The sequence below is a fragment of the Callospermophilus lateralis genome, chromosome 15 (assembly GCF_048772815.1).
Source record: "Callospermophilus lateralis isolate mCalLat2 chromosome 15, mCalLat2.hap1, whole genome shotgun sequence".
In the NCBI taxonomy this organism is placed as follows: Eukaryota; Metazoa; Chordata; class Mammalia; order Rodentia; family Sciuridae; genus Callospermophilus; species Callospermophilus lateralis.
Genome location: NC_135319.1, coordinates 62,386,692 through 62,413,156, shown reverse-complemented (window position 1 = coordinate 62,413,156; position 26,465 = coordinate 62,386,692). Strand labels below are relative to the sequence as shown.

General features: G+C 35.2%; 1 protein-coding gene across 6 annotated transcripts in view; it reads right to left on the bottom strand.

Annotated features, from left to right (window-relative positions):
• Positions 1 to 6,088: 6,088 nt before the first annotated feature.
• Positions 6,089 to 26,465, bottom strand: part of LOC143380942 (cytochrome P450 2C18-like) — a 34,560-nt gene continuing 14,183 nt past the window's right edge. For 4 of the 6 annotated variants that reach the window (XM_076834098.1, XM_076834099.1, XM_076834102.1 and 1 more), the window contains 6 exons: positions 24,575 to 24,735; positions 23,289 to 23,465; positions 15,985 to 16,126; positions 13,609 to 13,796; positions 8,097 to 8,238; positions 6,089 to 6,270 (listed from right to left, as the gene is read on the bottom strand). In XM_076834098.1, coding sequence (XP_076690213.1) covers positions 6,089 to 6,270; positions 8,097 to 8,238; positions 13,609 to 13,796; positions 15,985 to 16,126; positions 23,289 to 23,465; positions 24,575 to 24,735 — 992 coding nt within the window. The remainder of the gene's footprint in view (positions 6,271 to 8,096; positions 8,239 to 13,608; positions 13,797 to 15,984; positions 16,127 to 23,288; positions 23,466 to 24,574; positions 24,736 to 26,465) is intronic. The other 2 variants (XM_076834100.1, XM_076834103.1) reach the window with 2 other exon arrangements.

The window sequence follows — 26,465 nt, the reverse complement described above, 5'->3', positions numbered from 1 at the left end:
ACTTTAATAAGAGTGACTACTTCCTGGCTTTCTCAGCAGGCAAGCAAGCTCTGTTTTCATGTGTGCATCAGGGGTCAAGTGGGGAGAGGGAGGGCTTTGTGTGGAGGTTACTTGGCTATGAATAGTCATTTCTCTGAGGCCAGAGGCACTACTCCCCATATCCAGGTTGTTAGGTTTTTTTCCTCAGTGGTTTGGAGGCTCCACTGATTCTGCTTCCTGGCCATGCAGAGATTCTCAGGAGCTCCTAGAATTCCACTTCTACCAAGACTTTTCTCATTTACCTGAGAAGCCAGTTCAATCAATAACATTACTGAGCACATCATATGTAGCAATCCCAAGCTCAGATCCAGGGCTACAAATGTGAATTAGAAACAGATCTTGCTCCTGAGAGGAAGATGAATGAACAGTCAATGAAACTGCAGTGTGACCAATGCTACACTAGAGGCCGCTGTAGGAGCCCAGAGAGAGGATCCTGCTTCTGCTTGGTCTTTTTGAGGCAGGGGAATGGCAGTTAGAAGGTAGGGGAGATGTTTTTCAGGAAGTAACATTTAATTGTCATCTCGTAATTTGTAAGGATCTTTGAAAGAAACAGGTGGCACACACTCAAAATTGCTAATTGAAGAATTTAAAGAAGCGGCTGTCTTCAAAGGTACGCAAAGGACAAGGGAAGTGGCCAAGTATGCCAAAGGATTCAGTACTAGTATCAGCAGGAAGATGTTACTGTCCCGGGTTGGAAGGTGCAAGGGAAGAAAGGTGTCCCTGGAAACCAAATAGACATTTAGCCAAGATACAGTGGACGCCTAAACTGCGAATGCATGTATTGGTAGATGAATATAGTCACTGCCAGAACTGTGACCTGGGAAGGTGGGACTGAAAAAATAATTACTCTGAACTTTTTAGCACCCGGTTTTCTAAATTCCAAGGATCTGGCTCCTGGCTTAATGTAGTCCCTAGAAGTCAGTTTTCAGAGAACAGGTAGACACAAGGGAAGGAAGGAATGAAAGGAAGAAAAGCAGATTTGTGTAGGAATAGAAGCCATAGGTTAGTCATTTATTGATATATTTATCAATCCACATTTATTTAACCACCCTTTCTTGCAATATAGTCCTGAGAGCAAAAGCTACATCTGACTTTCAGTGAATACCAAAAAGAAAGCACATTATAAATTTAATATTTTTAGTAAAAATATCAGAAATTATTCTAAGACTTCAAAAATATTTAAAATAAAATATAAATCTACTTGCCTCTCACTCCTATGTAACTTTCCAGGGGAATAATTGTTTGATAGTTCATCATGTATATTTTTTTGTCTTTTCCCAATGCACTACTAATTACCCCTGCACTACTTCACAAAGTTTTCTTAGATATGGAATGGCAGCACCACTTTATATAAGTTTTTATTTTCAGAGACAGTGAATATAGTGTATTAAATACTATTTAAGTTTTTTAAATTTTCTATTGTGAATAGAATTAAGAACTATATTCCCAAGCCCTTGTAAATACTGAGGATCAAATTCTTTGGAAGACTTAGTATTTCATGGATTTCTGAAGTAGAAAATCGTATAATCTACAAACTATTTCATTACAATGAAAAAAAATTCTAAAACTAATGTTTATACCTGTGTCAGTATCTGTTTCTCTCTCTGTCTTGCTCCCTTGGTGACTAACACACACACACACACACACACACACACACACACACACACACAAATGAATATTTATTTGTGAGCACAGAACAATAACAAATGTTGTAAGCCTTTTTGGGAAAAACATAACAGAGTGATTGGACAATCCACAAGGGGAAGACTGTTATTTGATGTGATTTGAAATGTCTGTGGATTTGAAATCAGGAGGTAAAACACTTGAAAGACTGACTATAAAATACCATTTGGGAGATTTAGAACTGGAAAATAATTTTTGTTAGATTCTCAAAGACAAAAAAAAAAAAATGGAATTGAGATCACATCAAATAAGAAAAGCAAAGTAAACACCTAGACTTCAGTTGAAGCCTGAAGGTTACTATAAAGGTCAATATCCAAGGGATATATCTCAACTGGAAAGTGCTTGCCTCACATGAACAAGGCCCTGGGTTCAATCCCTAGCACCACACACACACACAAAAAGTCCATATCCAAAAGATTCAGAATAAGCCTGAAGTTGAAGGATCTGAAAACCAGTGTTTTGGCTTAAATAATTGTGTTCACAGTTACATTGATCCACACCTAAACATGCTTCTTGAACCCATGGTTCTGGCAGAAGAAAAGTCATCCTGAGTCTCAACTACTCATTATATTATTTGATGTACAATGTGCAGCATGAAGAATCCCCCCCAAATTTTATCATCCCAATAAAGTTGAAACACTCTTAAAATAATAATCAAAACCTATTTATGATAAACACTTTCAGCAAACCAAGAAGAAAGGGACCTCCATATTCTAAAAGAGGATTTCTTTTAAATCTTATATTTTAATCAATGGTGAAATATTGAACTGCCTATAAAATTGAGATATGGTAAAGATATTCACTCTTATTATTTATACTAAATATTGTAGAGGTCGGGCGAGCGTCGGAGGAAGAGACCACCAAGAGACTGTCTCATGCAACAGCAAAGGGTTTATTGGGGGTCCAGCATGCTGGGGCTCAGAGCTCACTTGAATAGAGCAAAGAGCCCTGAGAACAGCTTAAGCAGAGCTTATATACTTTCCTTGGAGAGAGCAGGGAGGGAAATTACATTCTGCAGTTTGGCAGTTAGGAACAGCACATTTTGGGAACAAGATTAGCAAACAGTTCTTAAGATTTCAACAGTGTTTTGTTAAGCATACAGAAAAACGGAGTGACAAGTACCTATTTTATTAACCTTTCAATATTAGACTGGGAAAAGTCAGCAAAAAATGTGGAAGACTCCTGAAAATTCTCTCCAACATGAAACAATGAGAGCACAGTGAAAATTTTATGGACATTTTTTTAGGCTATTAGAAATTAACCAACTTCCCAGAAACCTTTCAAGTATTTATTCAACATAGGAGAGTATGAGTGAGAAGTGAGAATAGTGATATCATCTTGTTCTAATTTTTCTCATTCCCTCCCTACATCTCCACAGCACTAAAGTGGAACACTAAAAAGAGACAGCCTATCATCACGGGTGAAAGCAGAGGTCTCACACACACTGGAGCTCTATTCCAGAACATTGTCATTACTCGACTCGTCTCCTAGAACTCTGGAAGTTCCCACATTCAGAGCTGTTTGTAGCAACCTGACTCTAAGCTTGGCCAGTGTAAGTGTCATATGTTGAAGACAATTAGAGGTAATTTTTGAGCATTGTATATGCCTGATAGGGTGAATAACAGATGAACAAATTAGTGGGTCAAAAAAAAAAAAAAAGCTTAAAAGGCTTAAGAGCTGTTCATAAGAGATATTGAGAAGATCTAACATATTCCAGGGGAATTAGACAATCTTTTTTTTTTCATTTCTCACCCTATCAGAACCCAAAAGATTTTCCTTTGCTTACTAATATCTAAAATTCCACCATTAGGAGAATCATTGCTTTCTTTAATTTATTTTTAATTTTTTAAAATTTTTATGTTCTTTTTAGTTGTGTTTGATAGTAGAATGTATTTTGACATATTATGCGTACATGAAGTATAACTTTTTCTAATTAGGATCCCATTCTAGTGGTTGTACATGATGTGGAATTTCACTGGTCATGTATTCATATATGAACATAGGAAAGTTATGTCCATTCATTCTACTGCCTTTTCTTTTCCTATTCCCCATCCCTTCCCTTAATTCCCAATTGTATAATCCAATTACCTTCTATTCTTCTTTCCCTACCCCCTCTTATTCTATATGAGCATCCACATATCAGAGAAAACATTCAGTCTTTGGTTCTTTGGGATTGACTTATTTCACTTAGCATAATGTTCTCCAGTTATATCCATTTATTGGCAAATGCCATAATTTCATTCTTTTTTATTCCATAATTTGCATTCTTCTATATTCATTGTGTATCACATCCTCTTTAGCCATTTGTCTCTTGAAGGGCACCTGATTTGGCTCCTTAGCTAAGCTATTGAGAATTGAGCTTCAAATATTGATGTGACTATGCCACTATAGTATGTTTATTTTAATTCCTTTGGGTATATGCAAGGAGCAAGATAATTAGCTCAAATGGTGGTTCCATTCCAAGTTTTCTAGGAAATCTCTATACTGTTTTCCAGAGTGGTTGCACCAATTTGCAGTCTTACCAGCAATGTATGAGTGTACCATTTCCCTCACATCCTCGCCAACATTTATTATTAATTGTACTCTTGATAATTGCCATTCTGACTGGAATGAAAAAAATAGTATAAGATTTTAGTTTTTATATGCAGGAAATAATGAAGATTGATAGAGTAATCCTAAATATATAAAAAAGATATAAATATATTCTAAATTAACCTTTTGTAAAAAGAAACAATCAAAGTATGGCAATATCTGATAGGCCCTTAAATACAGAGATTAATTCATTTATTTATTGGATTTTAATGATATATGAAATATAAAATAAGCTAAGATTTAAGATGATAGATTAGAAGAAGTCTGCATTCCTCATTGCTCTGTGGTATAGGATTTAAGCAACAGGAGTACTACTTCATAGCAGGTGAATGAAAGAGGGATTTTTATTAAACTCAATATTTGTCAGAGTGCCTTGCAGACTCAGAAATATCAAGAACCATGGCATGCATATATTCTACTGGATGATCTGGATGGAACCAATGTAATCACCAAGGGCATGAGGAAAGGGCAGATGTGATGGCTGAGGCTCGATTGATGTGACACAAGACTCACAAGCCAAAGGATTCTGGCAGCCTCTACAAGATGAAAAAATCAGGGAAATGGAATCTCCTCTAGAGCCTCCAAAGGAATCATCCATACTGGTAGAATCATCTTAATCCAAGGGAGATGATACTGGACCTTTGAACCCCAGAATTATAAGACTTTTAATCTCTGTTGTTTTGAGTCATTATATTTGTGGTAATTTGTTAAGGCAGTAGTGGTAACTAATACAAATATGATCTATCACATAGGTTTATGAGAAAGTATAAGTAAAAAAAAGAAAAAGAAAAGCATGCAAAGTGCAAAAGCAGAGTAAGGGGAATTAAAAGATGAATGATGGAAAGTGGTGGTGAAAGGACGATTACAAATTTTAGTAAGATATTAATAGTAGACATTGAGAAATTGACTTTCTGAATATAAGACTGCCTTTTGTTCTACACATTTTGTCACTACTTGATTAATATATTTTCATTTACCAATAAAGAGTGATAAAAATGGATAAAATGTAGTTTTCATTTGCACTTTTTGTTTTTAATCTACTTCCTTTTTTGTTGTTGTTGTTCACAAGTAGTAATCATATGTATTTGTGGGGTACATTTTGATAATGTGATACATGTATGCATGGAAGGTTAATTAAATCAGGCTCATTAACATGGTCATTATCTCATACCCTTGAACTTTCTTTATGGGGAGGATGTTTAATATCTCCCATTTTAGTTATTACAAAATATGCAAGGCATTGTTGTTAACTATAGTTACCATGTTCAGCAAGAGATCATTAGAACTAATTCCTCCTGTCTACATAAAATTTTGTACCCTTTAACCAACTTCTCTTTCCCCATTCACTCACACTGTCACCCCCTTCCACATTCTAGTAACCAACACTTATCACTATTATAAATGTGTAACTTTTTTATATACACATAAAAGTAAAAATCATGTGGTATTTGTCTTGTTGTGTGTGGTTTATTTCACTTCACATAATTTTCCCCCAGTTTTTTTTTTTTTTGATTCAACAGTGATGCCATAGGAAAAACTCACAAGAGTGTTAAAATACAGAATAGCTAATGCAAGTGTTACATACGTAAATAGGAAGCATGCATTATTTGTGAAAACTGAGGAAACTCTCTGGGGGTTTAGTGTTCACTGGATTTCAAAGAAATAAGGTGGTGAGAAGTAGATCAGAGAAGGCATGCCTGATAGGGAAGGAGGTGGAGCATGCCCCAAAGAGGAAATTCCAGATGACAGCAGTAGGCAGACAGACTTCTCTTCTTCAGACAGGAACAAAGCAAAGCTGGTATGTGGGTGGCACAGAGGCAAATCCCCTGGTAACGGGAGTGATGTCAAGATCCTTTAGGTCAACTACAGATTTCAGGTGAAAGTTCTGTAAAATGGTGGTCACAAATAAAAACAGTTCCATCCGGGCCAGGCTTTCTCCTGCACACATTCGTTTTCCTGAAAATAACCAAGAGGGAGAGGGTAAATACTCCTTGAACAGTATTTTTCGGACTTGCATCAGAAGAATGCAGAGTCACTATTTGATGAATGATTAGATGAATGGATAGATGGATGAATTGATTGGATGGATGGATGGATGGATGGATGGATGAATGAATGAATGAATAAAGAGCAAAAGTTGATTAGACTGAAGGTCACACTTGCTATCCTTCTAATATTTTATCAGCACAACTTATTCAACCAATATTTATTGGTTTATACTTATTAGCTGAACTCAAATAACTTCACAAACCATTCCAACATTAAAACTCTTTGGGTTTTTGTTGTTGTTGTTGTTGTTGTTGTTTTGACATTTCATGTTCCTTTCAATCGTTTTCCAGAAACACATACTCATTACTTGTGTTCCCTGTTCCCAGTCTGATGTTCCATGATCTTTCCTCCTATTTATCAGATCTGTTTAGTCTCATCAGCCTAAAACATACAATACAGTTTCAAGCTTTGTTTCATGCTATTCTTTTGACTAGGATGCACTTCTCATACTTCTTTCTGATCTTAGATCAAATGACATTTTCCCATTATACTCTTTATGATTCTTCCAGACAATAATTCTCATCTTCTTTGGTTTTAGTCAGCGATGAAACATAGATTATTTGAATTATTACTTTCTATTTTTCTAGCCTTCTGAAATAGGAGTTCCATTAAGGCAGGGTTCAGTCCTTGTCATATTTGTATCTGCAGTGCAAGACCTAAATGTAAGCTTGAAGAGCCAAAGAATAAATTTAGACAATGATATGCCAGAGACTCAGCATACAGTTCAGGTATGAAAGGCTCTGTATCCAAAGGAGGTACTAGATGTAGGAAGATCAAGGTGCTCTTGTGCCTTTAAAGGATAATCTGTTCTACTCCCAGTTTGCTGACCCTCATTTACCAGTCAGAAAGCTCTGGCATCCTTGATCAAGAGCAAGTTTCCTACTCCTATGATTCACTGTCTCTCTTAAAACTCCCTGCCTCTCTCTTTTTTTAAAATATTTATTTTTTAGTTTTCAGCAGAAACAACATCTTTGTTTGTATGTGGTGCTGAGGATCGAACCCGGGCCTCACACATGCCAGGCGAGTGCGCTACTGCTTGAGCCACATCCCCAGCCCTCCCTGCCTCTCTTATGAGGGAACTCTAATGTCCTTTTTTCTATTTGAATTTATTAAATCCATTTTATGTCTCACTGTGTGGTATGAGAGAACAGGAAAGATGTAGTTTTTTCCTTTGCCATCAGGAACAGCCAATCACTAGTCATAATGGATTACAACAATCCACTATGTTGTAAACCTCAAGTCATAGTGGATTACAACAATCTCTTTATTCATCTGTTTGGCTAACCAGGGTGTAGTCCCTTGGCAGCCCCTTCTGTATTTGCGGATACTTGCATTCCCACAGCTCAGCAGAGGCATAAGAGTCACCACTTGGGTGACATTCAACAAAGTTGTGGAGTTATATTCTTTATTAGGGCAGTTGAAGACAGTGGAGATGAATATAATCTTCTAGAAAGAGTTCTGGGAAATGCAGTCATGTATCTTGAGGCATAATTCAATCCACCCTGTCTGTAGTTTTCTTACTTTGGAAAAACTAGGTCAATTCCCCAAGCCCAATTAGTCTGACTCGGTAACAAAGTATCCTACCTGGGAAAGTGCATAGGCACTGAAAGTGTTGCTCCTATTCATGTGCAAAGAATGTGTCTATCAATCCCAAAACAAGCTTTGTGCAAGTTTACCTGATCCCATGAAGGTGTTTTTTCCCCAGAAGTACCAGTGGAAATAATTTCTATTACCTGTTGAGAAAGGCATGAAGTAGTCACTCTTCTTGAATTTTCCACTCTCATCCAGGAAATGGCCAGGGTCAAACTTCTCTGGGTTGGGGAATTCATTGCTGTCATGTAGCACAGATGTCAGTGATACTATTATAGTTGTGCCCTGCAATGAACAGACACAGATAAACCAAGGTGTAAGTAAATTGTGAAACTAGAGGAAATGTTGGAATTTATTTATGATCAATAGATAAGAGATGTTATGATCTATAGATAAGAAACCCTTGTCCAAAGAAGAGCGTGATATTTCCAGTGAGCCAATCAAGTAATAAAATACATGAGTTGAAAGTCAGTAGCAATGACTTTGCTAAAGTGCCCCCCAATAACATTTGAAGTAGAGAGTATTTGATTACTTGAGCACCAAATCTTCTCTTCTTGTTATCATCAAGCTTGGATGCTGGTGTCTGCCCCTACTTGATACTCTAAACCACTTCAGTTTTCACACTGCTTAATGGAATTCTGGTTTAAAATAGATCTCTATTGAATCCTGAAATATCCAGGATATCTCTCTACAGTTTTGCTGGGAATGTAAAAAGGAAATATCAACTACTAAATGCTTAACATTGTTTCGAAATTTGTGTCTTCTGATTTAGAAATATGGGAGAATTTTTTTCAGATGAATATCCCTCAAATGCAGAAGAGATGGTAATTTTTTGAAAAAACAGTTTTCAATAATTCATTAAAGATTGTTGATTCATGCTAATGTCTTAAAAATTGTTCCCTTTATATTTTAAAACAGTATGTGAAAATGTTTCTTTATTCTGTATTTTTACTAGTGCATCATCATTATATATAATAGTGAGTTTTGCTGTCACATAGTCATATCTGCAAATAGAAATGATATAATTTGATCAATATCGTTTCCCAGTTTTTCTCTGTTCTCTCCCTTGTGCTCTTTCCCTGGTCCTTTTCATCTATTAGATTATTCTCCCTTTGATTTTCATGAGATCCCTTTCCCGTTTTCTTCCTTTTTCTATGTCTGAGAAAAAAACATATGACTCTTAACTTTCTGAATTTTGTTTATCCTACTTGACATAATGCTTTCAAGTTTCATCTTTTTTCCCGAAAATGAAGAGGCTAAGGAAGGAGGATCACTTGAACTCAGAAGTTTGAAGCCAGCCTGGGCAATACAGTGAGATCCTATCTCAAGAAAAGGAAAGGAACACATGCATGACCATTATATTATAGCCCAAATTTAAATTAACTTGAAATGAATCACCAATTAAATTTTAAGAGCTAACACTTTCAAAATGTGATTAAATTGTGGTCTTGTGCTGGCAAATATTTTTTACATAGGTCATAAAGAACAAATTATAAAAGAAAAATGGAATTGATTCTGTGAATTTTGTATAAAGTTTAAAAACTGTGCAATGCTTCCAGTCTTATATATTTATTCAATAGGAAAAGGAAACATAGTCCAACTCAAACTTCACACACAAATGTTCATACTTCTTATATTTAAAAGCGCCAAACTAGAAACAACCAAGAGTACATATGTCCTATGAATGGAGAAAAAATTTCTGGTAATTCATGACTGGAAATACTACTGAATAAGAAAAGAGAATTAACTACTGATACATGAAAATGAAGGTGAATCTAAAACATATTCTTCTACATATTACAGTCAAAGGTACATGAAAATATAAGGGAGACAAGTAGGGTACAGGGAAGGCACTAAGGGGAAGGAGAAGGTAAGGGTAAAGGGAGGTACTGGACAATGAAATTGACCAAACTGTGTGATGTGCATGCAGAATTTTACCCCAGTGAAACCAATAAAGTAATTTTAACAAGATTTATATAAAAATAGTATTGTAGAAAGAATAAATCAAATCAAAATAATCATAGATAAAAGATTTGATAAATTCTGTATGTCAAATTTCATTGTATGATTTGATAAACCAAATCATAGGTACAGAAAACAGATCTATGGTGACCATGAGCTGGAAGCAAGGGAGTGTGATTGGTTGTAATAGGGGGACAAAGAAACTTTACAGGGCGATGGAAATATTATACACACACACACATACACACACAAAAAACCATTTTTTGAGACAGTATCTCACTATGTAGCCTAGGCTGATCTCAAACTCATAGGTTGAAGCAACCCCTCCTAAGTAGTAGAGACCATAAGTGTGCACCACCATACCCATACATGTTTATACCTCGATTGTTGAATAATTACATCACTGTATGTGTTTGTCAAAATCCATGGGACTATACACTTAAGAGAGTGCATTTTCATGCTGGGAACGTAACACAATGGTATTGTGCTTGCCTAGCATGAATAAGACCATAGGTTTGATCTTTAGCATTGCCAAAAAAAAGGAATTTTATTTTACATCACTTTACTTAGAACTCAGTTAAAAGTAGAACAATGCATTGTCTCAAAACTAGATATGGTAAAAAAAAATCTCATTTAACCACAGAACACAATTTGGAATTTCTAGGAACAGCTGTCCCCACCAGTTAGTGATATAATTTTCCCAAGAATATGTTCCTTCACAATTGTTCTATGCATGTAAGTCAAATAGACCTGGATTTGTTTATGCAACTTCTTATTTTATAAAGATCAAATCAGGCAAGTAGCATTGTCACCATTTTATGATTTCTTTGGGGATATTTGTAATCCTCTCTTTTGGTTATTTACAAGATATATAATTAATTGTTGTAAAGAACAATTCTTCTATTGTGCTGCAGAATAATAGATAATACTGTTATCTAACGGTATTTTATTATCCCTCACCCAACCAAAATGAAGTATTTATAATCCTGTTTAGGAAAATCCTAAGATCTGTGCTGTGCAACCCAATAAATTCTTGCCACATATATAAATTTAAATTAATTTAAACTAAATTGAAATTCAAACAATGGAAGTGAAACTAATATGACATAATATAAAATAATTAAACTAAAATTCAATTCCTTACTTGCACTAATTGCATTGGAGTTACTCAACAGGCACATATGGCTAGGGGATATTGTGTGGGGCAGCCCAGAAAGTGCAGTTTTTCTATCACTCAGAAAGTTCCACCCCACCGTGCTGACTCAGGCCAATCACCAGCAAACCACAACCCACCCAAATCTGTCCTCTCATCAGTTCATGTATAGACTTATCTAGGAATTTTAATTGAAAATTTGTGACCTACAAAAATTTTAAAAATCACCATCCACAAATAATGGAGCATACCATCTTCACTCATTACATACAATGACTGCTTCTGCGTCACAGTGGCGGAGCTGAGAAGTGGCAAGACAGACCCTATAGAGTAAAAGACTAACTAGATACTATCTGGTCCATTACAGAAGTTTGCCCAGTTGTCTGATAGCATTATGCCCACCCAGCTGGGTGGCTCAATCCTGTGATAGTAGAAGTTTCATGCAACAGCAGAAGTCTATCATAATCACAGGAATCTATCCTGTGATGGAATCCCTTAAATTATTAAGGGATTCAAATGACTCCATTAAAAACAATGAATGATTAGAATCAGCTACGCAGTGTTGAAAGTTCCTGTATTGAGTTGTCACATGCAGAAAGGAAAAGGCCATTCCCTTGGGTTCTGGGCTCTCTATACTCCACAGAGACCAAGCATCACATCATCTGCTTGCGTGCTCTATGCTGAATTTATTGTATTGACTTGGGAGGCTGAGGAAGGAAGACTGCAAGATCATTAGGTCATTTCTTGGGAAAGTCTGCAATTCTCTTTTCTCCAGAAGATGAAAATAATATTTTTAACTTTCCTAAATTCATATTATTCTTCCCACAATAAAAATAAAACGTTTAGTTATATCATTTATAATTTTCCTTATAATATGCGTTGGGCTCCAGTATAACGGAGTAGCTTGGAGCACACTGACTAGAAAGTCTCTTAAAAATATAGAAACCTTACGTTTGAGTCATTGGAAAGCTGCTGAAATAAAAATTGTTTACAATATTGTACAGCTGGGGAAAGCTCCCCGTTTGGCTGATGGTTACAGGCAATTTTTAACTGTGTTAGTCTTAACAACTCTCGAGTCAAGGCAGGAGGTGGTGTAGCATTCTGACTAGCTAGGAGGGCAAGGAAAAACTCTTTCTGGAAGAAGTTGAATATTATTTGAAGCTGAAGTTTTTATCATATAGCTAAACATAGGCAAATATCATTAGGCATTCCAAAGACAGAACAAAGAGGCCACAAAAAGAAGAATGGGAGGATAGAAAGGCAACAAAATTAGTACAAGGAAGGAAATATGATCTCTCCCTCATTTTATGTGGCCAGCATTGCATAGATTTCAGAAACAAGGAAATTTTAAGAAGAAAAACAGGAGAACAGTCTGACACAAATATGAATACAAATGTCCTTAACAAAGAGTAGAAGATCAAATCCTTTTGTGAGTATACTTACAATTACATATTTAGGGGAGAAAGGGAGACCAAAGCATATGACCATCAGTATATGATCAACAGAGGCAGAGAATCCATTTGACAGAATTGTACAGTAGTGACAAACAAAAATATACATTATGGGGAAATGACAAACAAAATGAAGAAAAGGAAAACTTCCCTCATGTGATAAAGAATCTCTGCCAAAATGTACATAAAATATCATATAAAATAGTGTGATGTTAAACTTTCACCCCCTGCCAGAGATAATAAATAAATAAATAAATAAATAAGCTCAACATATCACTTCTGTTCATTACTATTGGAAATCCCAGGCAATGCAATAATGCAAGAAAGAGAAATTAAGGTCACTAGCATCTGAAAGTAATAAATAAAAAAAGTGCTAATCCAGATAGCAGAGTAGTATACATAAGAAATTCCAAATGAATATAAAGACAAATTATTGCCATGATGAATAAATTTAACAAGAATTCTAGATATAAAGTCATTAAAATAAAAATTATAACTATGTGTCCACATGCCAAAAACAACAAAATGGAAAAGGCATTGCTTAAATTGTGAATTTATGTTAGCTTTTAAAATATTAATTACCTAATTAAAAAAAAACTTTCAAAAACTGTGTAAGCCCTCATTGAAAACAAAATAATACTGGAAAAATAAAGTCCAAATGAAGTGGGAACATATATACTGTTCATAAACCGAAATATTCCACATGTGAAGATGTCACTTGTTTACTAATTGTTCTATAGATTTAATATCATGCTGAAAATATCCCAGGAGAGTGTTTTAGGAAATTAACAAACTGATACTAAAATTTGTTTGGAAGTGTAAAAGCTGAGAGTAGACAAAACAATCTTGAAGGAGCAGAAGAAACTGGGAAAATTCACACTGCCGGATATCAGGAACAGTTATGGAGCTTGATGACCCAAATAGTTTGTTTCCAATAGTTTGTTGGCCCAGCACTGAGTCCAACAAACTACTATGTGGATGAGTTTTTTACTTCTCCAATTTTGTGTTGGCACAGAATTGAGATCATACTGCAAACTTGGGAACTTCAGGCGACTGAAGTGCAACATGGGAGAACAGTCTTAGTCTTACCTTGGGGATGAAGTAGTTTCTGAATTTAATGTCACAGGTTGTTGCACGGGGCCCGCTGGTTGGCAGGAGGTCAATGTATCTCTGGATCTCATGCACGACAGCCTCTGTGTAGGGCATATGGCTCTTGTCCTGCATGCAGGGGCTTCGGTGTCTGCCAATCACGTGGTCAATCTCTTCCTGAACTTTAGCTGATAAGATACAAATAAAAGATGATGGAAAGGAGAAAAAAATAGTATTGTGAGCATCTACAAATGAATTAAAACATGAGCTATATGCCCCACATATACCTGGATGAATAAAAAGACTGACATGTTATCTGTATCTATCTATCTAGGCTATATATACATATATATATTCATTCAAACATATATAATATGAGTCACATATATTTATGAATCTCCTATAAGCTAGATATTAAGACATAGCCATACAACCTAAATCTATACAAACCTAATGTATGATATCAGATAAAAATTGTATGATTAAATGTTTCAAATATGAAATTATCACATAATTAATCCAAGAAATATTGTCATTTCAGAAAAAGCAAGAATAAACTTTAATTTTATACTAAAACAATATATGACATTTTAAAATTAAATTCTACTAAAAGATCTAGATGAGATTGCATATCTTTGTGTGTGCGTGTGTGTGTGTGTGTGTGTGATTTTCAATGGGACCCTTTTCAATCTCCCACTCTCTAGATACAGCCTTTTGAATCATTCTAGAAATATCTTTAGAAATATTTATATATCCAAGTAATCATCTATTTATATTTCTTAATTTATCCAATTTTAGAAAACTCTTAATGATTTCTTGGTAAGGAAGATTAAGATTCATCTCTGCTTTATGCAAAATATACACCACAAATAGACACACACACACACACATACACACACACACACCTTACATACTTTTCCTCCTTACTGCTTCACCTATATATTTTGATAACAATTCCTGGCTATCAATATGCATTGTTTACACTACTAGGCTGGGGCAAAAGGACAATCAGTGTAGGTAATGAATGATTGGGTCAGAAAAATGGGGGCTGATTCAAGAGGAAATAAGTTACTAATACCTCCAGAGCCCCTTTCCCTCCTCCTCCACCTGTCACCCAAGGTTACCTGCCTCCAGGGAATTTTTCCTCCCTATAAGGAGTTGTTAATGAATAATGTCCCCTGTACCGCTCCCTTCCAACTTGTACCCCTGGATGGCTTTGGTCATGTCCTTGGATTATTTCACATTTTGGCCCACCTTTTGGTCAACAGTCACTAAACTTGGCCTTGATTCTCATCACCAATATCATTATGACCTGATAACTAGTTTACTATATGTAATGTTTCATTCTTTGCACATGTTTAACTTATATTTGAACAATTTATACCAATGTATACCAATTCCTAATTTTCTAATTGCTTATTTATATTGTATCCAAATGCTGAGGTTAATGTTTCACACTTCTAGTAATAATTTTATAAATGTTTAAACTCCGGATTATCGCTTTAATTTTTCTTATTTTCTATTACACTTGCTTTATCTACTTAATAGAGACAGGGGTTTATTTCCTAAGTCTCGTGCCCAAGACACTCCCCTAAACTCCCATCATAATATATAAGGTCATCTGATTTCTAAAACCTGTGACATCCTCTGCCTTGGTTTCAAATATTTGAATGGAACATATGTTTCAGTATTTTTCTTTGTCAGTGAAAAGGGGAATGAATTTGTTTAGCAAATGTGGATCTGAAATTTTCCTTCCTTCCTTCCTTCCTTCCTTCCTTCCTTCCTTCCTTCCTTCCTTCCTTTCCTTCATTCTCTCTTTTCTTTTTCCTCTCTCTTGTCCTCCCACCCCAGAGATCAAATATAGAGGCCTTCTACTACTGAACCACACCCAGAGCCCTTTTAATTTAATTTTATTTAATTTAACAAGTTGCCGAGGCTTACTTTCAACTTGCAATACTCCAGCCTCAACCTCCTGAGTAACTGGGATTACAGGCATGCAATACCACCAAGCTTGACTCTTATCTTTTCTCTAACCAAAAATATGGCAGTTGTTCTTAGGAACTCTGATGCCATTCTCATTCATAATGCTTTAAATATGACCTGACTTATTTCCAAAAGTTGAAGTGATTTTAACCACATTATTCCAAAATTCCAAGATCCTCTTTTCTGGAGTGGATGATTTGATTTTATTCACTCATCCAGACACTTGGAATAAATTTTCTACCTTGATGGTGTACATGCAAATATTTTCCTTTGGAGCTATGCATTTTCTGGATTCTTATATCTGATTGTTAAGTTCCAGGAGAGAGAAAAGAGCTAAGAGCATCTGATTTCAAGAAGTGGATTTCTATCTTATTTTCAACTCTGTGCTTTTACCTGTAATCTCTGGGTACTTCAACAGGAGCAGGATTCCATATTTCAGAGTGGAACTTACTGTTTCTGTCCCAGCTCCAAATAGATCATTCACAGTGGTTATCAAGGCTTCAGTGGTAAATTCAGTCTCTTGGTTGTACTTTTCCTAGAAATAATTCAATGCAATTATTTAACAATGAATTTGATATTTAATTATAACAAATACAAAGTAACTCAGATTCTTATAAAGTTAAGCCAACATAGAACATGGAGAATACAGTATTATAAAAAGTTACTGTGTATTGTGGTAAACTATAGAGGAGTTGATCAAATCTTCATTTCCTACTCTTTTACTCCTTGTTCCCTAAGGATTCTGTTTATAGCTAGGAAGGCTATGCAATATATTTCTTATGAATAAAATGTTTGTTGGCACCACTTATCTTTCCTTCTTTTTATTCAAAACATAAATGCAAGATATAGGTAAGACAATAATCATTTTGTGATAGCAAGATTTAAGCATGAAGGTAAAAGGTGGTATATTATGTTGACATTTTAGTTCATTTTCTGGTGCTATAAAAGACTACCAGAAAGTGGGTGAATTATAAAGAATAGAAGTTTATTTTGTCCCAGCCCCTCTTAGTTCTGTTACTTACAGAAAACTTTCAGTATTATTTTTGAATGAAAAAAAAAAAAACCCACATCCAAACTATAGCATATGGTGAAGGAAAATGTAAGGCATCTGAGTCTCTAATGTTAATGGACTCCTGTACTAACTCTGTTCTGGCCCATTATAAGACTGCATTTTATTTTAGAAGAATAAATTCACTATTTCTAAGGTGCTAGCATTGTTTTTATTATTTGTAGACAAAGATGATCATAATTGACAGAAATATGTAAATTGGTCCCATATCATAGAAGATATAATAATGTAAACCAAGAATATGCAGTTTTCTTCTACTGATATGAAATTTAGTTAGACTCAGGATTTCCACACATTGTAAACTTGAAAATGTGTAAAAGCTAATATATCAGAACATAATAAAATAGAGAATCAATTGAAAAGACAAAATGGGCCTAACAGTTGCTGTATTTTTATTTTGAGGTAAAATGTAACTTGACTTATAAAAAAATTATAACAATGAATTTACCATTAAATTAACAGTCTTCCCAATGTTCAGTTTTAAATGGCATTACAAACATGAGAACAGAAAGCTTATTATTAACTGTGTGCATAGGATTAAGAAAAGAGTAGGTAACATGCAGATTCTGAGAATAAGAGGCCTATCAAATAGAGCTCTCATACATTGGACATTGTAAAAGGAAAGCACTTGATAAGAACAAATAGGGTTGGTTTAGGATGAGGGGATTATTTGGCACAAAAATGACATCAACAAGAGTTATTTAATATTGATTAAAAGAGATTTTATAATATAAATATGAAAAACAATAATACAGGAACTATATGTAAAATAATAAGTTTTATAACCAGACCATAGGCAAAAGTTTATTTAATGGGGCTTCCATCTCCAGGCAGACTATAAAGTGCCTAAAAAGACACAACCAACATTTAGACAAACATTTACTCAATAGGTTCATTTCCTAGAAAAAGTAGCATTTCAAAAAAACTAACTAAAACAGAAATTGGTACCAAGAGTGAGGTCATTGCTGTGACTAACATAACCTGTTAGGTTCAAAAGACTTTGGAATTTTTTGGAATTTGTTGGAGAAATTTTGAGATGTGTAGCAGTACAAGCTGGAAATGCTATAGATTGTTGTAAGCAGAGCTTAAGGGCCAACTGTGGTTTGATCCCAGAAGACCAGCATTCCAATAGGACTGTGGATACTAAAGACATTATTCAAAAGGTTTTAGAGGAAAAGGAGGACACTATTTGTAATTGGACTAGAGGCCATTCGTGTTATGTTCTGGATGAGAAGTTGTCTGCATTTTGCCCTTGTCCTGAGACTTCCTGTGAAGCTAATTTTAAAAAGTGAAGGACTTCTTAATCTGGTTGAAGAAATTTCTAGGCAGCACAGCATTTGGACAGAGGCCTGGATATTGCTGGTGGCTTTTATCCAAGTGTATTGTGTTAATCAGGAGCAGAAAGCAGAGCAGAAAGACTTGAAAAACTTGGACTTGAAAGCCTAGATAAAACTGGGGCTAAGGAAGTTGCAGGTGTTAAAGACATTAGCACCACTAAATGCTAAGGACTTTGCTCAGAGACAGTAAGAAAGATGGCTTGAGGGCATTTCAGGAATTGGTAAGATCATATCCATCTCAGACTCAAGGAAATAAAAGAAAAAACTCTCTAGAGAAGACATAAGAGAGGCACAAGGGAGCCTAGAATGTTTTTCAAGATGCTCAGTCACCTAAGTACTCAAAGGCTACTGCAGCCAGGGTCCCTGATGCTCAGCTACTGCTCAAGATGGTGACAGACCTTGGCATCATCCCTGTGAGGCTGGTTCTGCAGGAATGCAGGATGCTAGAATTAGGGAGTCATGGAGACTTCCACCAAGATTTCAAAGGAAGGCCTGGGAGGCCAGGCAAAGTGAAGCAGGCTGTCCCTGTGGACAGCCCCTGAAAGGGCCATGAGTGGAGATTTGAGAAGAAAGCTCAAAAAATTCAGTGGAGACCTCTGAAATTAAGAAATGCCAGTAATGTGGGACATCATCCTTGGAAAAATGCAGAAATTGAGCAGAGACAAGACAACATAAAGGTCACTTGAGCTGCAACCAACAGGGCCACAGAGTGGATGTAGACAAGCCTTTTGGAAAGAACATAATGATGCCAAATATCCCAGATTCCAGATGTGGAGCTACAGAACTTGCTTTCTTAGCTGTATTTCAGTCTTGCTTTGGTCCTATTCCTTCTTTCTATGCCCCTAATTTTGTGAATGGAAATGTTTACTGGGTACCTTTATATATTGGATACTTGTAATCACCTTTGATTTTTACAGGTGCTTACAACACTCAAAACTTGTCCTAAGTCTCAGAGGAGACTTTGAACTTGAACTTTTGAACAGTCTTGGAACTATTGAGACTATGGGGACTCTTGGAAAAGGACAAAATATATATTGCATTATGAGACAGTTATGAGCTTTTGGGGACCAGGGGTGGAATGTTATGATTTAGATGCAAGGTGTCCCCCCATATCTCACTGTGAAACAATGCAAAAAGGTTTAGAAAAGAAATAATCGGGTTGTGAGAGTTTTAAATCAAGTAGTGGATTAATTCCCTGTCATAGATTAACCGAGTAGCTGAAGGAGGATACGGTGTGGCTGGAGGAGGTGAGCATTGGAGGTATGGCTTTGGGGTATATATTTTGAATCTGATGAGTGTAGTCTCTTTCTCTCCTTCTGAATCATCATTGTGTGGGCACTCTTCCACCGTGATGTTGGCGGAAAAGTAAAGCAGGGTGGAAATGGAGCCCTGAGGAATGGAGCCTGCTGTCTATGGACTGAGACCTCTGAAACCATGAGCTCTTAAATAAATGTTTTCTCCTCTACAATTGTGCTGGTTGAGTATTTTTATCACAGTGGCAAAAAAGCTGATTAAAAAAAACCTTATCTAGATTGATTTCTAAGTAGCAACAGAATCCATGTCATGTATTAAAACACTTAACTATTATTAAGATAGTTGTACGGAAAATAAAGAACATAGAAGATCAGAGGCACCTACCTTATCATTGCAATCCCCTGAACATGAACTAAAACATCAGTTCTACAGAGGCAAACTCAGGTGGGAAGAGACTGTAGGGAAATTCTAGAGAACTAGCAAAAAGGTCAAAACTAAAAACCATAGGGTTCTATAGTAGAAAGAGAATTAATAAAAGAAGAAGTGTCCAAAAAGTGGTGTCTCAGTGAGAAAGAGGAAGTTTCATCCAATGAGACAAAAGAATTTCTCACATCAAGTTTAAGGGAAGCAGATGCCTTTGTCCAGCCCTATCACATTTTGAGCAGAAAATAATCTCAGATGACAAGATCCTGTACTTAGAAGACATGTAGAGTTCCACCAGGAGACTTCTCCAGCTGATTAACAAATTCAGAAAATGTAATGGGATGCAAGATCACCATACAAAAATCAGTAATCTTTCTATACGCCAATTATGAATCTTCTGAGAAAGAAATCAGGAAAACAATCCCACTAATAATTGCCTTATAAAATCCAAAATGCCTAGGAATAAATCTAATAGAGGAAGTGACAGATCTCTACACTGAAAATTATAAAACATTGAGCAAAGAAATTAAGAAGACCTTAGAAGATGGACCAAACCTCCCATATTTTTGGATAAGCCAAACTGATATGATCAAAATGATCATGTTACCAAAATTTATCTTCAGATCTAATACAATCCCCTTCAAGATACAAATGATATTCATCAAAGAACAACAACAAAAAAATCCTAAAATTCATACGATGCACAAAAAACCCAGAAGAGTCAAAGCAATCCTAAGCTATAGAAGAGCATTCTGGAGGCATCACAATAACTGATCTAAAATTGTGCTACAAATTAATAGTAATAAAACTATATGGTATCAGCATAAAAACAAACATGAAGACCAATGGAATAGAATAAAAGACATGGAAAAGTTCCACAGAGATGCAGTCATCTAATACTTGACAAACTTTACAAAAATATACTTTGGAGAAAAGATAACCTTTCAAAACAATGGTGCTGGAAAAACTTGATATCCAAATGTAAAAGAAAGAAACTAAATTCTTATTCTCACTCTACATTAAAATGAATTCAAAATGGAAATAAGATCTAGGAATTGACTAGAAATTCTGCAACTGCTAGAAGAAAACGTACGCTCAACAGTCTAACAACATGGCACAGGAACTAACTTCCTTACTTAGAATCGTAAGCTCAAGAAACAAAACCAAGAATGAATAAGTGAAATGACTTCTACATAGCAAAGAAGAACATGATGAGAAAGACTACAGAAAGCGGGGGGTGGGGGGTGGGAAGAAACTTTGCTATCTATTCTTCTGATGGGATTAATATCAAGAATATATAAAGAACTCAAAGAAAAAAACCCCAAACAATCAAGTAACTCAATTAATATATTGGCAAATCAACTAAACATATGTTTCTCAAAGAAATTTTAAAAAAGAAGAAAAGAATCTCAGAAACATGAAGTTGAACTATTATGGGAGAAAGCCCCCAGAAAACCTCAGATGAGAGAGTAAAAACAGTTAAAGGGGAGAAGCTATAAAACTTTAAAAGACTCCTTGGTTTTCTTACCTGGCAGACTAAAAATCCCTGATGTTTCCTTTTATCTTTCATATTTTACTCCCCATCCCCCCACCTTTTCCCTTTCCCTTCTTTTACCTGTTTGACAGGTTCCTGGTATCTGTGATTTTGGAATACCCAAGACCAGTTTGCCATTTACTGCGCATGCTGTGACTCAGTCTGAATATGCAGAGGAGAAAAAAGCAGATTTGGGGAAAACTTAGGGCAGCCAAAGCACCAGCCAGATTTTTTATTTCAGCCTGCAAAGCAAAGAATAGTGAAGAACATCTGCATTTAATAGTGGTGATTTGAGCACTGGGACAAGGAGCATGGCTAATGTGTGAGTGGAGGAGTCTGGAGCTTGTCCGGATTAGAAAAAAGCAGTGATTAATGCACCGTTGTTATGGTTTAGATATTATGTGTATCTCAAAAGCTTGAAATTAAAAACTACATTACCATTTAAATTCACATTCCCAACCTTGAAATATCTTGGTGTAAGTATAATCAAATACATACAAGCAAGCACAGAAGACCACGTATGTGAAATACCAAGAACAGGAAGATTTACAAAGACACAGTAGATGATTAGTGGCTGCCTAGGATTAAAATATTTGCAGAGAAATGGAGGAAAACTAATAAAAAGTATGGGATTTTTCTCCAAGGTGATTAAAAAACCTTTGAGATTATGACAATGGTTTCACAACTTTGAAAATACAAAAAAAAAAAATCAAATTCAGACCTCAAGTAGGTTAATAATATGACGTATGTAGACTGTCTCAGTAAACTGTGAAAAAAAATGCTAGTTTCTATATAAAATAGAGAGATCAAGAAAAAAAAGTTGTTTTAAATATAGTACTGCAAAAATAGTTACTCGAATGAAAAAAAATAAAGATCTTATTCACTTCTTTGACCTGAGATTAATGAGAGCCTTTATAAACTTTAAGGAAAATATGGAGAACTGATGTAGATTCATTCTTGTGTTAATCCGACTCTCAAATTAATAGGACTCCAAAAAGGAAAAGAATCCTTGCTCTAGCATTAAGAGAAGGATAAGATTATTAGCAATTTGCTTTTTCCCCTCTCATTTCTTCATATCATTTCATCTTCATCATGTATTCCATCTAGAACACATGATTTGAAGGTTCAGCTCAAATTGCATGGATAATGCTTTAAGGGTCATTTTCTACACAACTCCTTGAGATGTTGGCCTTATGACTTATTTATCATGTTGTAATGGTTAATTTGCATTGTCAGCTTGATTGAGTTAAGAAATGCTGAAGATAAGAAATCTCATGGCTGTGTCAGATGCTCATTAAGCTCAAAATTGAAGACATAAGAAATTTCCAACTGCTCCTTGCATGGATTATCATCACAGGGATGATTCTGTAGAATTTGAAGAATTTCTTCTAATAATTATCTGAATTCCACTTTTTTCTGGCTCATATTTATTCCTGCTCAAATCAAAATGTTTCATGAGAACACCCATGCTTATAGCTTACTTGAAAATACATCTCCTTTTCTGTATAAATTAATTTTACTTATACTCAACTAAAACTTTCTTTTTTCCACACACCTAATCTCTTTGCCATTACACACTTCTGAACCTCTGCATAGACCATTTGACCCACCTGAAAGTCTTTACCCTATTCCTCATTGAATATATGTCAAGATCTGTTCAAATCTTAGAACATGCAGGAAAGTCAATTAGGTGAAATATATATATAATCAGCTTTTGAAAGATTCATGTGTAAAGCCGTACACTGAGTACAAGTAATCTTTTCAGTCTATATTTTATGGCTCCTATTTTGTTTTATAACTCTCTTACAATTGTTTCCTTTTCACCTTAAGTATGCATATGTATTTCCTGAGGTAGATTATCAGTACCTACAGAAGAGAATCCATGTATTCTAGTTTTTTAAAAATAACATTTTAATTGTTCTATGATAATTCATGCAGATCTATAAAGACAGGATGTGCTTAAAGTGCTTGTCAAGAATGTCTTGCCTGACCAATGAACTATCACTAGTAACAATAGAATTAAGCAATGAAACACGAAATGTAGAAGCAATCAGATAACTGAGCTGTGTTCACATTCTACCTCTTCCATTTTAATCAGGAAGCAGTCGATGAAGTCCCGAGGATTATTAATATCCAGGGATTCTTGGTGTTCCTTTATTTTCTCAAAAAAATACTGTTTCATATCGGCAATATTCTTAAGAAATATTTTATGACTCCCTGGGAAATAATCAATGAGAGCAGGAAAATTATTGCAGACCTAAAAGATAAAATATTCATTAAATGAGAATATGTAATAAAGATATATAAATATTATTCCTAGTCCATTTTAGAAACTGTAGCTTTAAATTTTTTTTTAAATGATGTTCACTTTGAGGGAAATATTTACTGTACATATATAATAATTTTCAAGCTTATAAGAATTGAGGGAAAGAACTTTTGACTAGATAATCACAAATAATAGTCATTTTCTATACTCATATATCATTTTTAGAAATAAAAATAAGTTTTTACAAATTCTCTCCTTTTTCAAACAAAAATTTCCCTGCAATTTGGAAATGTAAATTGGCATGAATTACCACAATTTATATTTTGTAGATGAGGACAGAACTTACAGCATGGGTAACCTGACAAACAGCACAATGCTGTTCTCTGCTGATGCTAGTATGAAGTAGCCTCAGAAATAGAATACTTTCTATAGAACAGGGAGGATTTTGAAAATACCATGAAATACAATTGTGTACAAAGGTCATTAGGGGATTTCTGAGCATCTCACAATAGCTATTTTGAAGAATGCAGAACATGTTCAGCATGGGGTAAAACTATGTTTGTTCAGGGATTGTACAGAGTAAAAACCAATTATTATATTGACTCTATTACCTTGTCAGCTGGGATCCTAATGAAGCATCAAAGTTCTCTTCTTTGTTTAGAGTTTCTGTAACATCTGTGCAAGACTGAGTTCTCCCTCCTTAATATCCTAAACGAAGACATTTCTTCCAAGTAAAGTGATGAAATTTCTAAGTGGTGATTGAAGGGCATCCCTATGAATGAGGAGTCCTTCACAGAAGCCTGGCTGTCTTTGCCATGGTCTGTCTTTGTTCATTCACCAAAGTACTTTATGATTGGGCTTTGGGAGTTATTTGCCAGAGAGCCAATGCACTTTTATATCATCTCTATATGTGGGCATTCATATTCCTGTACATAAAATAAAGGGCTTAAACATCTCTTCCTGATTCTCACTCCATAACATCAAGCTCTGGACTGGACGTAGTTTACAGACTCATTTCATTGCTTGAACCATTAGCAGTTTTGATTTTCCTGAGGAAAGACCATAAGTGTTTTCTCAGGAAAAAGAAATTTTGGTCTAACCTGGATCCATGGTGAGCTCAGAATCTTGAGGTTTTCATCAAATTTTTCCAAAAAACTTAGCAAATGCTGATCTTTATAATCAAAACGATTATGGAAAACAATGGAGCAGATCACATTGCAGGGAGCACAGCCCAGGTAAAGGGTGGGATCACAGGAAGAGCCTAAAGAATTGGAAACATTAAAAAAATTAACATTAAAATATATAAGTATATGTCTTTGAGGTAACAGGAAAAGGTAATTTTAGAAACTTTCAGCAATATCTATCTACAATCTGTTTACTGGGAACATATTCAGCATGCTAAGTCAGTATATTTCTTGAAACTTTAAACTTAAGTTAATTATTACCTTCCAGTTCATAATTTTTTTCATACTCCATTCAACGCACTGTCATTTTTTAACACATTCTAATCCAAATTCACTTATTTTTGAAAATGTTTTAAAAGATTATTCTTTCAAAAACACCTGCTAATTCAAGTTTGGGAAGAATCATATTTGTTATCAAACCATGTAGGTAGTTAAGAATGATATAGAATGAAAAAGTAGTCAGGGACATCCATTTAATATAATATAATATAATATATATATATATATATATATATATGTCTAATATAATCAGCTTTTGAAAGATTCATGTGTAAAACCAGCAAAGGGAAAAACTATCACAGCTATGGATGAATTTATATATCTGTGGATCCAACAAATAAAAGTGGAAAGCATCCATGTTTTATGAGAAAAAAAAAATATACACAATGACATGTGTTTGTCAAAATAAAACTGAGAATTTTTTTTTTAATTTTAAACTGAATCTGAAGTAACACAAACAAAAGGCTAAGTTGATAAATGAAATCTATTTTTTCATTTCATAGTGAGAAGGGGACATTAATTTTCCCACCTTGAGAAGTAGTGTCCATCATATCCAACAGCCTTAAGTTTAATTTATTTTGACAAATCTACCCTCTTTTGAAATTCTGGGATATTTTTATGAAGCATATATTCATCAATAACTCATTAATGAATTCAAATGTTGACCATCATTATTGTCAATCCTGTCATTTTAAGTGTAAAGAAATAAAAATAGGACAAAGTTTTTCCTTTTTGTGGGTGTTATACTTAGACAGTCAATATTCCTCTGAAAGCTAGTTTGTGAGATAATTCAGGAATGTTGAGGGGGTAAAATGGTTGGTTTCATTGTGAGAGTTGTAACAGAAACAGAGGATTAATTCATTGATATGAATCAGCTGGGTGTTAACTGGGCAGGTGGAATGTGAGTGGAGTACATGGGTCACTGGGGGTGAGCCTTGGGGATATTTATTTTTTGTTCATGGTGAGTGGGGTTCTGTCTGCTTTCCTGGTGCTGTGCCCTGAGGTGCTTTCCTCTATCACATCTTTCTGCCTCATCTTGAGCCCAGAGCTACAAAGTCAGCTGACCATGGACTGAACCTCTGAAACCATGAGCCAAGTAAACTTTTCCTGCTCTAAATTGTTTTTGTCATTATTTTTCATCAAAATGATGAAAAAGCTGACTAAAACGGTGGAAATGTATACAAATAAAATTATAATGAGATGAACAATAAACTTCATTTAGTAAAATGCATCCAAATTCACCACTACAGATTTAATTGTGACTTGATAAAAAAAAAACAAAGGAAGTGAAAAAAACTCCAATGAAAATTACAAACAAGGCACAGCCTGGGAACCCATCGTAGACGGGCGCAATTGAACATTGCAGAGTTCTGGCCACATAGAGACTGAGTTTCAGATCCTTGGAGATAGAGAGTGCTAGACTGCAACCCATATCTCTGCAGGGCACCAGACAGAGTTGACTGAAGTCTGGACTTAGTGGAGAAACAGCCCAGTTCCCTCCTCCTCAACGGATACCACGGCACAGAAA